At 66.0% G+C, this 12,745-nt stretch overlaps 2 protein-coding genes across 3 annotated transcripts in view; both read right to left on the minus strand.

Annotated features, from left to right (window-relative positions):
* INHBE (inhibin subunit beta E) overlaps positions 1-3,918 on the minus strand; it is a 15,560-nt gene extending 11,642 nt beyond the window's left edge. The window contains exons 1-2 of one of the 2 annotated variants that reach the window (XR_003532014.1): positions 3,615-3,918; positions 2,006-3,358 (exon numbers count right to left, since the gene is read on the minus strand). Coding sequence is in view for 1 of the 2 variants with exons in the window: in XM_027669838.1 (XP_027525639.1) it covers positions 2,607-3,358; positions 3,615-3,918 (1,056 nt within the window). In the remaining variant the exon portion in view is untranslated. Of the gene's footprint in view, positions 1-1,677; positions 3,359-3,614 lie in introns of those variants that run through there. The other variant, XM_027669838.1, reaches the window with a different exon arrangement.
* A 4,738-nt stretch (positions 3,919-8,656) lies between these two features.
* Positions 8,657-12,526, minus strand: LOC113960318 (inhibin beta C chain-like). The gene is made up of 2 exons (XM_027669836.1): positions 11,269-12,526; positions 8,657-9,973 (listed from the first exon to the last, which is right to left on the minus strand). Exons 1-2 carry the CDS (start codon positions 11,978-11,980, stop codon positions 9,231-9,233), a joined length of 1,455 nt encoding a protein of 484 aa, XP_027525637.1. The 5' UTR covers positions 11,981-12,526; the 3' UTR covers positions 8,657-9,230.
* Positions 12,527-12,745: the final 219 nt, after the last annotated feature.

Raw genomic sequence — 12,745 nt, forward strand, 5'->3', positions numbered from 1 at the left:
GGGCTCAGGTGAGAGGGTGGGTTCAGGTGAGAGGGTGGGCTCAGGTGAGGGGGTGGGCCCAGGTGAGGGGCTGCCTCCATCCCCGTTTTGTAACGAGCGTTAAGCGGCTCAGCAGCTTTGCCCCTGAGCTGAGTGTGACCCCGGATAAGCTGCCCGGGGTCCGAGCACTCACCCCAAGCCCACCCTCCTCTCCCCACGGGACCATCTGCGCGGCCAGACGGCCCCAGGTCCCTTTTGCCACCAGCTCCGAGCCCCTGAGTGCGACCCACAGCAGGGCAGCCCCACCCGGAGCGACCCTTAACCACCACCCCCCCCGAGGCCGCCGCGTCCCCCACCCCACGGGTAATCCCGGTCTCCTGTTTGGGAAAGTCAAAGCGGCTCAGAGCAGGGCCAGCTGATCCCCCGGCTTAGGGATTTAGCGGTGCCACCGCAGCCAGCTCGGCACCTCGGGCGCGGGGGCAGCGTGTCAGTGTGTCAGTGAGTCAGCACCTCACGCACACGCGCGTGGACACCCCCCCCCACCCACGGGAACACGCTCGGTGCCACGGGGAAAACAGAGGAAAGCTTCCCTTGCCGGCAAAGGAAAACACGGGTGTGGTGTCCCGGTGGGATGCTCCCCGCGGCCGGGGGTTGATTCCACGCGGGAATGCCGGTGCGGGGAGGGAGCGGGGAGACTCCGGACACCACACACGTCCCCGAGCGCCTCCCGGAGATCCGTCTCCCGGCGTGTGCAGGGCAGCACGTGCTCCGGGGACACGGACCGGGGCTCTGGGAGCGCCCGGGAGGCCGAGGCGTCCCGCAGGTGCCGTTGGCTTTTCCCCACGCCGGGATATTTTGGGAGCGCGGCCATGGCCGCGGTGCCCCGGGGGGATGCCCGCGGCGCTGGCTGATGAAAGCTGCCCTTTGGCCGCTGGCAGGGCCAAGCTGGGAAAGCGAGGGGGGTTTGTCCCCAGATAAAACGGCCCCAAAGTGAGCTTTGAGCGGGCGCTTGCGCAATGGGGACCCCGGGGCAGCGCGTGGCATCTCAGCGGGATGAGCGACACCTCCCACCCCGGGAGCATCCCACCCTGGATTCCGAACGAGACTCCCCGTCACCCACCAGACCCTCTGGCTGCAGTGGGGCCGAGACTGGGGTCACTGGGTGGTGTTCAGGGGAGCACACGAGGGGCACAGGGGATTTGCAGTAGGGGCACAGGATTTGGGGGTGGGCTGTGGCTCAGAGTCTGAGGTCACCTCCCTGGAGCCAGAGTCTCCAGAGCTTTGTTTGGGATTGCTCCAGGTGGAGAACAGCGTCTCCAGGGGGGACAATGCCCCCCAAAACCTACCCTGCTGGGACACATCTTGGTTGCTCCCATTACAGGCCACCCCTCTCCAGCCCCCAGTGAGGTGAAACCTGGTTCCCAGCCCCTGCCTGATCCCTGGGACCCCCATCCACAGGGAAGATCCCAACCCTCCCCTCTGCACCCAAGGATCCCTCAAAACCCCACAACTCCCCTCACCTCCCAGCACAGCATCACTGGGCAGCTCCTGTGCTGCTCCAGCCCCAGAGCCTGAGGGACCCGGGACCTTCTGGCCAAGCAGGATCCTCTCACCCACCCCATCCATGCAGGTGGCCCCAGGAAAAAGCAGCCAGAGCCTGGATATTGCATTTCCACCCATTTATTTGGGAAGCCACACCAAAATATTATATAATAAATTAAAGCATAGGCCATGTGGGTGCATCAGGAAGGTGAGGGCAGAGCAGGAGCTTCAGCAGAGAGGATGGAGCACCAGGAGTCCCGATGGCTGCAGGAACCTCTACTGAAAAAGTCAGAATAGCTGCAAAACTGGAGGTACAAACCAAATCTGTACCTTTAGTGTGATCTTAAAGGCAGAGTCTGAGCCAGGACTCCCTGTAGGGTGGCACCAGGCTGGTGGGTGGGAGCAGGGGAGGAAAACCCAGGGAAAGGGGGAACACACAGGACCTGGAAGTTTGGCCCTCACAGCTCCGTGCACTCCAGGGAACAGATTGTCCAATCACTGCTGGTTTGGGGTTCTTGATGAAGTCACACCATTCACCCTCCTCTCCCAGGCCTGTTTGTGCTCCATTCCACCTGTCCCAGAACAAGGCCTGAACTGGATGCAGGAAGGTTGTTCCAGCAGGGAAACAAGTGGGGCTGCCTTGTCCTCCAACTGCCCACGTGGAGGAAGGAGACCTGTTCCCACATCCCACTCTGCTCCCGAGGAGGCCGAGTTCCAGACCAGCACTGGGCACTGAGTGTGAACCAAGCAGGGCCCCCTCACCCCACACCAGAGGGGGACACGACCACCAGGAATGTGAGATCAGCTCCAGGGATGCCCGGAGTCACCACCACCCACAGTCCAGGCTCAGGCAGTCTCATGGCCTTGGCTCCATCCCACGTGTCCCCAAAGCCCCCTGCCCCAGGCACTCTCTGGAGGCAACCCCTGCTCCCTCTCATGAGACCCTCTCCCTCCCTCCCAACCTTCCCAGAGGGGTCTGCTGCACCACGGGCTGGCTCCAGCTCCCGGGAGCTCTCCAGCTCCCTCCCCCTCCACCAGAGGGACAGTCCTGGAGAAGGGGGGGTCCCAGCGCGGCTCCCCCAGCCCTAACTACAGCCACAGGCATCAACAATCATGTCGGGAATGTCAGTCTTGACGATGTTGCTGTTGCGATCGAAGTAGAGGACGGAGAGCGGGCGGCGCCGCGTGGGGACGCAGCAGGAATGCCCCGACGCCTGCACGTTGTTGGCTTTGACGAGGTTGAAGACGGCCGTGTGGAAGGAAGAGGCCATCCCGGGGCTGCCCGCCACGTGCAGGGGGCACTGGCCCACGCAGTAGTTTATCTGGTAGCCCTCGGGCTTAATGATCCAGTCGTTCCAGCCGATGTCGCGGAAGTCCACGTAATAGTCCTTGCGGCAGCACAGGTTGGAGTTGGGGCTGCAGCGGAGGCTGCGCTTGGCCACGCGGTGCTCGGGCTCCCGCACCTTCGCCTTGGCCACCAGGAAGGGCTGGTGGGACCGGCTGGCATTGAGCGGTGCCGCGACGTCCCCCCCGTCCCCGCGGCTCTCCAGCTCCAGCCGCAGCGTCCGGCTCTGCCCCCCGAAGAAGCTCCGCAGGGCCGGCAGGAGGGGGAAGGAGCGCCAGCCGCTCCCCGCCGCGCTCAGCCGCCTCTCCCCCAGCAGCGTGCGATTGCCCCCCGCCACAGCCCCGGCCCCGGCGGCCAGGAAGATGCTCAGGGTGAGCCCGGGCCGGGGCACTCGCAGGTAGAGCCACAGCTGAGCCTGCAGGATGCGGATGTCCTGGTCCTGCGCCTGGCTGAACTGGAACTGCAGCCCCAAACCGGAGGGAGATGTGAGATCTGAGGGGAGAAAGGGATGAGGAGGTGAGAGCTGTGGGATGCTGCCCCGCCATCCCGCAAGTCGCGGCCAACACCCTTCAACTTCTCGGGAAACACCTACAAACTTTCCTCCCTCCCCGTGTCCCTCCCTCCCGTGGGAACGCTACCCCTGGAGTGGGGGGGTCCCCGGGGCGCAGGACAGGGACCCCCCGCCCCGGGGCTCACCCGCGCCCCGCCGGGGACCGCGTGGGCTCCCACGGGGGTCGCGCAAACCCACCTGTCTCCGCGAAGCTGATGATCTCGTAGCCCTGCTCCTCCTCCTCCTCCTCCTCCCCGGAGGGGCCCCGGTGGGCGCCTCCCGCCTGCAGCCGCCGCAGGGCGCGGGCCACGGCGGCGCGGGGCACGGCGTGGGCGAGCCGCGGGCGATCGCGGAGCCGCAGCTTCTCCAGCAGCTGCTTCTTGGCCACCTCCTCCAGCAGCCGCCGCTCCGCGCCCGCCGGGCAGGACGGGCAGCGCGGCTCGGCCGCCGCGCACAGCACGGCCGCCAGCAGCAGCCACGGGCCCGCGCCGAGCCCCGCCATCCGCGCCCACCGGACGGCACGGGAGCGGCACCGGGAGCCGCACCGGGAGCGGCACCGACGGGACGGGAGCGGCGCCGGCACCGAGGGAGCGGCACCGAGCGGACGGGAACGGGAGCGGGAGCGGCGGGACGAGGCGGCACCGAAGGGACGGGACCGGCACCGGGAGCGGCTCCCACGGGTCGGGAAGGGCACCGGCACCGGGAGCGGTGCGGCGCGGCCCCGCTTTGGGCACCTGCGGCCGGGGGCGGTCCCGCCGCCCCCCCCGCGCCCCCGCCATTGGCCGCCGCACCTGCCCGTCCCGTCCCGTCGGGGATTACCGGGATTAGCACCCCAACCCCGCCTCCCCGCGCCCGCCCCGCTGCCCCGGGGAAGGGGCTCGGTGGGCAGCCCCCCCATCCTGCCCCGCTCCCCACGAACCGTCGGGAGCCCAGGGGAGGAGTAAATAGCGGGGAGTGCAGAGGTGTGTGGGCGAGGGGCTCATCCACCCGTGGGCCTGTGGCTCACCCTGGCATCTGCCCCGGGCAGCCCCCCAGCTCGGGCAGCCGGACACTGAGCTCCCAAACCTGCTCCAAAACCCGCAGGAAGCAAGGGCTGGGGCAAATCCTGGCTGGTGGAGGAGACTCAGCCTCGGAGCAGCCAGTTGGAGGGATCCCTGCTCTCCTGCCTGCCCATGGATCTTACAGACCTGCCCCCCAGCCTGGGCACTGCCCCCGGGGCATCCCAGAGCCATCATAGCAGGGTCAGTCCTGTTGGGTGCTGACAGAGGACCCAGCAGGGATCAGGGGGCTCCTGGGATGGCCCTGCAGCTCCCAGGGACTGTCACATCTCTGGGCTTTTGTGGCTATCACCAGGTGATGGGTTTGGGGGTCTGAGTCCACCCCTTGGATCACCTGGTCCAGCCTCAGCCCAGGACAGAGCTGGGAAGGGCCAGAGAAGGGGAACACTGTGTCCTCTCCACCTCACACAACAGAAAGGGGAGTTGTACGTCCTGAGGGCTCAGGAGGTGGCAGCCGGTGTCACACCAGCACCAAGATGTTCTTCGGGCTCTTTGGAGTGGGATGTGCAGCCCGAGCCAGGGCAGGGGCCTGGCAGAAGCCTCCGGAAAGCGATGGAAGGTGCCACGTTGCCGGGGGATGGGCAGAGCCCGGCTGGAGCAGGGAACCCAGAGAGCGCGGTGGGAACTTGAAGCCCCGCCAGCGCTCGGCATGTCCTGTGCCCACCGTGCCACGATTCCAAGGTCTTGACCACACGGAGCCCCTGCCCCTGGCCAAGCCAGAGGTGCCATGTAAACACAGTGGGCTGTCTGGGAAAAAGCACCCACCGGAGATGATGCAACCGCGGAGCAAGGGGCAAAGGGCTCGGCTGGCCGGGCCTGCTGGCAGCTCCCAGAATAGCCCAGGAATGTCAACAGAGAGGAAAGAGTGGGCACAGGCTGGCGTGGGAGTAGAGATCCCAGAGGGCCTGGGAGCCCTGGCTGCCGGCAGGATGGAGCAGGTGGCACTGCCAGCCAGGCACAGGTGCCCGGAGCACACACACGCTCACGGGCATGGATGGTCCCACAGGGAGAGCACCTCTACCCTGGAAGTGTCCAAGACCAGGTTGGACGGGGCTCTGAGCAACTGGTCTAGTGGAAAGTGTCCCTGACCATGGCTGGGGGTGGAACTGGATGAGATTTAAGGTCCCTTCCACCCAAAACCATTCCACGGTTCTCTGATGCACATCTGCACACTCCCTTCCCAGCACGTGTCCAGGCCCTCTCCCAAATATTTGGATTCCGGCTCTGTTTCGGATCTGCTTCATGTCCACCACAATCCCATTCCCCCGCTGTGCCAAATTTCTCCATCCTTGCCAGATCCTAGAGCCAGGACCGGGGCTGTGGCACGGTGGGAAACGGGAGACACAAAGCCTGGCAAACGGGCAAGGGACTCTCCAAGCCACCCAGGCTGGAAGGGGGGGGTGTGTCCCCAAAGGGATTAACCCCGTTGAATCCTGCCAGGGCCCCTCTGGGTGGTGCAGAATCCCCATTCCCCCTCGGGCCCAGCAGGAGCGTGGGATGATGCCCAGCCCCTCGTGCCCCCCAGCACGCGCCGGCCCCCCGAAGTAGGGCAGGGGTCAGCGTGGAGCTGCTCTTGCACCCATTGCATCAGTGTGTTGTTGATTAAGCGGTTCCCAGAAAGCAAAGCCCAGGGACTGACCCGACCAAAATACCCCCCCCGGGTCCCCCCCCCCGGGCCCAGCACCGGTTGCACACACGGCTCCGGGGCCTCCGACCCCGCGGGCGGTGGGATGAGTGTGTGGCACCTGGTGACCTGCCCTGCAGGTGACAATGGGCTGGGCTCAGCCTGGACCCCCCAGGAGCTCGTGCACCGGCGCCTGAGCGTGGCTTGTGGAATCGTGGAATCATGGAATCATGGAATCATGGAATCGTTAAGGTTGGAAAAGCTCCTGAGACCATCGAGTCCAACCCAGGCCACCACAAAACCATGTCCCCAAGTGCCACATCCCCACATCTTTGAACACTCCCAGGGATGGTGATTCCACCACTGCCCTGGGTTTGACCACCCTTTCCATGAAGAAATTTTCCCTGCTATTCAATCTAAGCCCCACCCTGGCACAGCTTGAGGCTGTTTCCCCTTGTACTGTTGCTTCTTCCTTGGGAGAAGAGCAACGGTCACCACACTGGTGCCAATGGCTGGGAACGGGCTGTGAGACTGGGAATTAAACATTAACTCCTCTCAAGGCAAGGGAAGGGGCTGTCAGAAATTCCCACCCCTCCCGGCAGCTGGCCCTGCCCGGGGGCACCTGGCACAGGGCACTCAGACCTTTGCTTCAGGGGCTGTTGACACTGGCAAGGGGTCCTTCCAGAAGGCATCAGCACATCTGTCCTCTCCTGCAACGGAGACCGAGGGGACATCACCTCTGTCCCCCTCCGTGCCACATCTGGCACAGCCCAAGTGCTGGGTTGATGCCATGGATGCCATGTCCCCTTCCTTGGCACAGCCATCCTGGACCCAGCAGGATGGTCTCCTGGCACTGGAACTGAGCCTCCCCCTCCAGAGTCCCCAGGAGATGAGGGGACCCCGGCAGAGCTCAGTGTCACAGCAGGGAAGGAGGGAGGTAGAGAGGGAATCACTCATCCCTGACTGCAGCTTCCTCACCCTGCATGTTCCCCTGGTGGGAAATGCTACCTTGGAATTCCTGCTACCTGGAATTCCTACCTTGGAATTCACTCCATGCTGCGAGTGGGGAAGGGGCTGTCGGCTCCATCCAGGTGCCTTGTTTCCCCTGGGAGTGGGCCAAGCTTCAGCCCAGGGTTTTGGGGTTGTGCAGCCTGAGCTGAGGGGTCTGTAGGGCCATGAGAGCAGCCCACATCTCTCCTGCCCCTTCCCTCAGCCCCCGTGTGCCCAGGGCTGCTGCACCCTGGCAGGCTCGGTGCTGGCTCCGGGGAAGTTGTTTGTTCAATAAACACAGACCGTGAAACGAGGCGTTGGAAAAAGAAGGGAAAAAACAAACACCGAACCCTCTTTGGGTTTGCACAAGTGGCCTTGGGCCCCAGACAGGATCGATCCCCGAGCCTCCCTCCCTGCCCCTGCACGGGAACACTGTGGGTCCGAGTCCTGGAGGCACCTGGACACCTGGATCTGGGGACGTGGGGGGTCCCTGCTCCGTCAGGGCTCGGTGGGAGGGTGTGTGCAACGTGGGCAAACACTGTCACCTGTCAGGGGTTGTTCCATCCCTGCTCCAAGGTGTCCCAGGTCCTCCAGGACATCCTACCCCTGCTCCAGCTGGAGCAGCTCAAGGCTCATCATCCCAGAGTGGACAGAGGATGCAAAGGTGGGTGGGGAGCAGCCCTGGCACCACCTCCTCCCTCTGCCCACCCTCTCCCCACCCGGACCAGCCCCATCTCAGCCTCCAGGGCGGGACCACCAGTGCCTGCAGGGCGAGCCCCTCCCGGGCTGAGGTCGCCCCTGGAGCTCCCCTCCCGAATCTGCCAGCCCAGCCCCCTCTCGCCCACCCCTCACCCCCGGGGGGCACATGGGGAGCGCCGGAGGAGCCCCAAAATTCTGTTACGTAACGGGGCCGAAGCGTCGGAGCCGCCCTTTGCCCTCTGCTCTCACGGCCCTGGCATGGCCCACTTTGCTGTCACCGGGCTGCTGAGGGGCACAGAGGGGGGGCAGCAGCTCTGGCAGAGGGCCAGGGGCACACTGAGGGGCTTGAGGGGCTGTGGGTGAGGGGAGGGCCTGGGTGCCATGGCTCTCACCTGGCAGTGTCTGCCCACTTCAGAAGGGGGAACGGAGTTTCTCTTGTTTGCTCCTGATTTGGGACAAGAATTGCCAAATCCAGGTGGTTTTGGTGGGGTGGGTGACTTGGCCCAAGCAGGGAATGGTGCCTTTCTGTGGAAATCACAAGCCCCCCGTGTTTGGAAGGGTCTCATGCTGTGCTCTGGATCTGGCTGGGGTGAAGCAGAGTGTCTGCATCCCTCTGGGAAGGGCAGCTGAGGGGCAGAGAGCATGGGGGGCCTTTGGGAACAGGGTGGAGGTGCCCAGTCCTGCTTCCCAGGCTTTCTGAGCCACCTGTGCCAGGAGCACTGGAAGATGTGCTGGCTGACGACAGGGCACACACGTGTAACACACACACGTGTAACACACACACACGTGCACATACACCACAGCTGGGAGTCTTTATTGAACACCAGGGATGCTCGCAGAGGGATTTCCCCTTCCTTGTCCTCCTCAGCTTCACATCCAGCTGAGTGAGGTCACAGGGATGACCCATCCCCTTCCCTCCCCTCCCCTCTCCTCAGTCCTCGCCAGCCCCAGCAGCCCGGGGTGGCCACTGGTGGGTCCTGGTGTAGCTGCACCCTTGACCTCAGGATGGGACGTCAGTGGGACCACCCCCTGAGCCGCAGCGTCCGGCAGGAGGAGGGTCTGGAGTCCACCAGGAACCGTTCTGAGGTGCTGGGAGAGAAATCCAGGGGCAGATCCAAAGGGGGAAAAGAGCCGGGTGGGAGGCGAGTGAGCAGAGAGCTTGCACATTCAGCATCACCCTGAGGAGGAACAAACCCCTCGGCAGGGCTCCCGTCTCGCAGCCAGGAGATGGGAGGAGGGAGCCCTGCACTGAGAGCCGGGAGGAGGGAGCTCTGCCCCGGGAGCAGGGAGGAGGGAGCTCTGCCCCAGGGAGCCGGGAGGAGGGAGCTCTGCCCCAGGGAGCCGGGATGAGGGAGCTCTGCCCCGGGAGCAGGGAGGAGGGAGCCCTGGCTGGGGAGGCGGGAGGAGGGAGATCTGCCCGCGGTGTCCCGCCCCGCCGCCCGCTCAGGTGCAGCCGCAGGAGTCCACGATCATGTCGGGGATGTCGGTCTTGACGATGTTGCTGTCGCGGTCGTAGTAGAGCAGGGAGAGGGGCCGGCGCTGGGTGGGGACGCAGCAGGAATCCACGGCCGCGGCCGCGCTGGCGGCTTTGATGCGGTTGAGGACGGCGGTGTGGAAGGAGGCGGCGAGGCCGGGGATCCCGGCCATGTGCAGCGGGCACAGCCCCGCGCAGTAGTTCATGTGGTAACCCTCGGGCTGGATGATCCAGTCCTCCCAGCCGATCTCCTTGAAGTCCACGAAGAATTCCTGGCGGCAGCACATCCTCGAGCCCGCCCCGCAGTCGACGCCGCGCCGGTGGACGCGGTGGGACGTCCTGGCCCGGGCTTGGGCCACCACGAACGGCCGGTGGGAATCGCTGTGGTCAGCCAGGAGGGGGGACCCCCGGTCCTCCGGCACCTCCAGCTCCACCGTGAGCCGCGGGGTGTCCTGTCCAGAGACGCTCTGCACGGCCAGTCCCACGTCCAGCGTGGTCCAGCCGGGTCTCTGCACCTCCAGCCACGTCTCACTGGTCACTGTCGTGTTTGTCCCCGCCGGGTCCGGCCACAGGAGCCTGACGGTGACAGGCTGTGCCCCGGGGCTGGGGGCTGCCCAGAACAGGTAGAGGGTGGCCTGCAGGATCTCTGTGCTCCTGGCCAGCTCCCGGGAGAAGCGGAAATGCAGGCGGACACTGCGGGAGGTGGAGGATCCTGAGTGCGGAACCGAGAGCGGGGTCAGGAGTGAAGGGCTGGACGGGACTCGTCCCTCCCCTCCTGCCACGGGCAGGGACACCTTCCTCTAGACCAGGTTGCTCCAAGCCTCGTCCAACCTGGCCTGAAAAAATTCCAGGGATGGGGCAGTCACAGCTTTTCTGGGAAATCTATTTCAGGGCCTCACCACCCCCATGGAGAGGGATTTCTCCCAATATCCCATTTAACCCCGTGCTCTGGGAGCCGGAAGCCGTTCGCCCTTGTCCTGGCACTCCAGGTCCTTGTCCAAAGTCCCTTTCCAGCTCTCCTGGAGCCCTTTTAGGCGCTGGAAGGGGCTCTAAGGTCTCCCTGAAGCCTTCACTTCTGCCTTGGCTGCAGAGCTGCTGCTCCTCCTGGTCGGGGAAGGGCTGATGGGGCCACGACAGCACTCGGGGCTCCTGGCACAGCTCTGCCCATGAGGACACAACACCCCCCCCGTGCTCCAAGCCTGGGTTCATCCCCCGGCTCGGTTCCAGCTGACGCTCCACCAAGCCAGGAGAGAACCCTGTTGTCCTGGAGTGTGGGAACACAACGTGCCGTGGAGCAGCTTTGTTCCCGCAGGGCTTCGAGGACACAGGGGCCAGCGAGGGGAGCGGAGCCCCCCCACCTCACCACGCGGGATTTGGGCTGGGAAAGGGAGGGTGCAGGATGCTCTGTGGGGTGGGGTGCTGAGTCTGTCCCTCCAAGGAGAGACAGGATGCGGGACCGGGGAGAAGTGGGACACAGGACCCTGTTTTTCCAGTGGTGCTCCTCAGGACCCCTGAGCGTGTTCTGGGGAGCTCAATTCAGGAGGAGTGAATTCTGAAGGGAAACTGGGACAGGCCCCTTTGGGTGGGATGCAGAGGCACAGGGGGGTGCAGGGAATGGATGGGCTGTGCAGCCCTGAGTCCACACGCTGTGGGCTGACAGGGAACCAAGGCTGAAAATCCCATTTTGGAAAACCCCAACGTCCGACCCTTCCACCTCCAGCACCGGGGGGAGGGTCCAGCAGGAATGGGCTGCAGGTGACACGACACAGCAGCACCTCCGTGCCCTGTGCCACCCTCCCACCCCAGCACGTCCGGGAGCGGGAGGGCTGGGATATGCTTGGGACGTGGATGCAAAGGTCAGGGATGTGGAGCCTCTCACTCCTTCCAGCAGCAGCGCGACCACCATCCCGGCTGCACCTCCCACCTCCCACCTCCTTCCCACGGCACGACCCCCCCCTTTTCCCTCCGCGCCCCCCCCCCGCCCGCGGGCCGCGGGGCCGCACACACCTGACTCGGCAAAGCTCAGGACCTCGTATTCCTGCAGCCCCGTCCCGGGGCCGTCCCGGAGCATCCCCGGGAGCGCGGCCGTGTCCGAGCGCTGCTCCCGCAGCCTGCGGAGCGCGGCCAGCAGAGCCCCCCGGGCCGGGGGCTGGGGGGCGCCGGGCCGGGCCGGCAAGCGGAGCTTGGCCAGGATGCTCTGCTTGGCCAGAGCCAGGAGCGCGTCCCGCTGAGCGCCGGGGGCCAGCGCGGCCACCCCGCAGGCCGGGCACCGCTCGCCCCTGGCAGCTGCCGTCCGCAGGAGGCTCAGGAGCAGCAGGGCCACCGGCACCGTCATCTCCGGGGGTCCCAGCGGTCGTGTCCGAGAACCGGGACGGGACAGCGGCGGGGCCGGGTTGCGGAGCGGGGCGGCGGGGCTGGAGCGGGGAGCGAGGATGGGCTCGTTCCTCCTGACGTGGCCACAAATATTGGCTGATCCCGGGCGAGATAAACGCCCCTGCGCTCCCGCAGAGCCGCCCGGGCAGCGCGGCGAGGCCGCCCCGGTTAAGGTGGAGCCGGGCAGGTGGTGCTGCTGCTCGGGGGGCTCAGCCCGGGGCTGTCCCGGCGGGGCGGGGGGCACGGAGGCCACGCCGGTCCCACCCCGGGGGTGCCCAGGGTGCAGTGGGAACCCCGGAGCGGGGGGATCAGCGCGGCATGAGGGATCCCTGCTTGGGGGGGGCATCTCTGGAGGTGGGGGATCCTCAGACAGGGGGGATGGAGGATCCCGGGGGATGGGGGATCCCGGGGGATGGGGGATCCTGGGGAATAAGGGATTCCCGAGGGTCCTGGGTGGTTAGGGAAGCCTGGAGACAGGAGGTCACTGGAGAGGGGGGATCCCTTGGGAATAGGAAGATGGGGGATGCCGAGGGGATGTGGGATCCTGGAGGATGAAGAATCCCCGGGGGATGGGGCGTTCCTGGGAGCTGGGGGACTCCCCGGAGACGGGGGACCCCTGGGAGATGTGGAATCCCGGGGGATTGAGGATCCCGGGGGGATTTGGGACCCCCGGAGATGGAGGATCCCGGAGGATGGAGGATCCCTGGGGATGGGGGATCCCGAAGGGATTTGGGACCCCCGGGGGGGTGTCACCCCCACTGTCCCATGTGCTGGAGAGGGCGTGGCCACGGGTGATGGGCGGAGCCCGAAACCTCATTAGCCCCGCCCCAGCCCCGCCCCTTTCCCATAAAGGCTCCTCCTCGCCAGGGGGCGCCCCCCGCCCCTTCCGCCCTTCCCGCGTCTCTCCGGTTGCCGCGGTAACGGCGGGGGCGGCGGCGCCGGTCGCGCGGTGATGACGTACCCGGCGCGGTGACGCAGCGCGCACGCCGCGGGGGAGGCGCCGCCTCCTCTTTTTTCCCTTTTTTTTTTTTCCCGTTTCTTTCCCCGTTTTTTTCCCCCGTTCCGGCCGCCCCTTCCCCCCCCGCCCCCCTCCCTGCCCCCCGCCCCCCCC

The sequence above is a fragment of the Corapipo altera genome, unplaced genomic scaffold (assembly GCF_003945725.1).
Source record: "Corapipo altera isolate COAL_440 unplaced genomic scaffold, ASM394572v1 136, whole genome shotgun sequence".
NCBI lineage: Eukaryota > Metazoa > Chordata > Aves > Passeriformes > Pipridae > Corapipo > Corapipo altera.

Excerpts from the sequence above, each read along its gene's own strand:
- LOC113960318 (XM_027669836.1), bottom strand. The coding sequence starts at position 11,980 with ATGCCCCCCCCAAGCAGGGATCCCTCATGCCGCGCTGATCCCCCCGCT. Across the intron at positions 9,974-11,268 it reads CCTGAGCTTTGCCGAGTCAG|GATCCTCCACCTCCCGCAGT; the intron begins GTGTGTGCGGCC and ends TTCCGCACTCAG.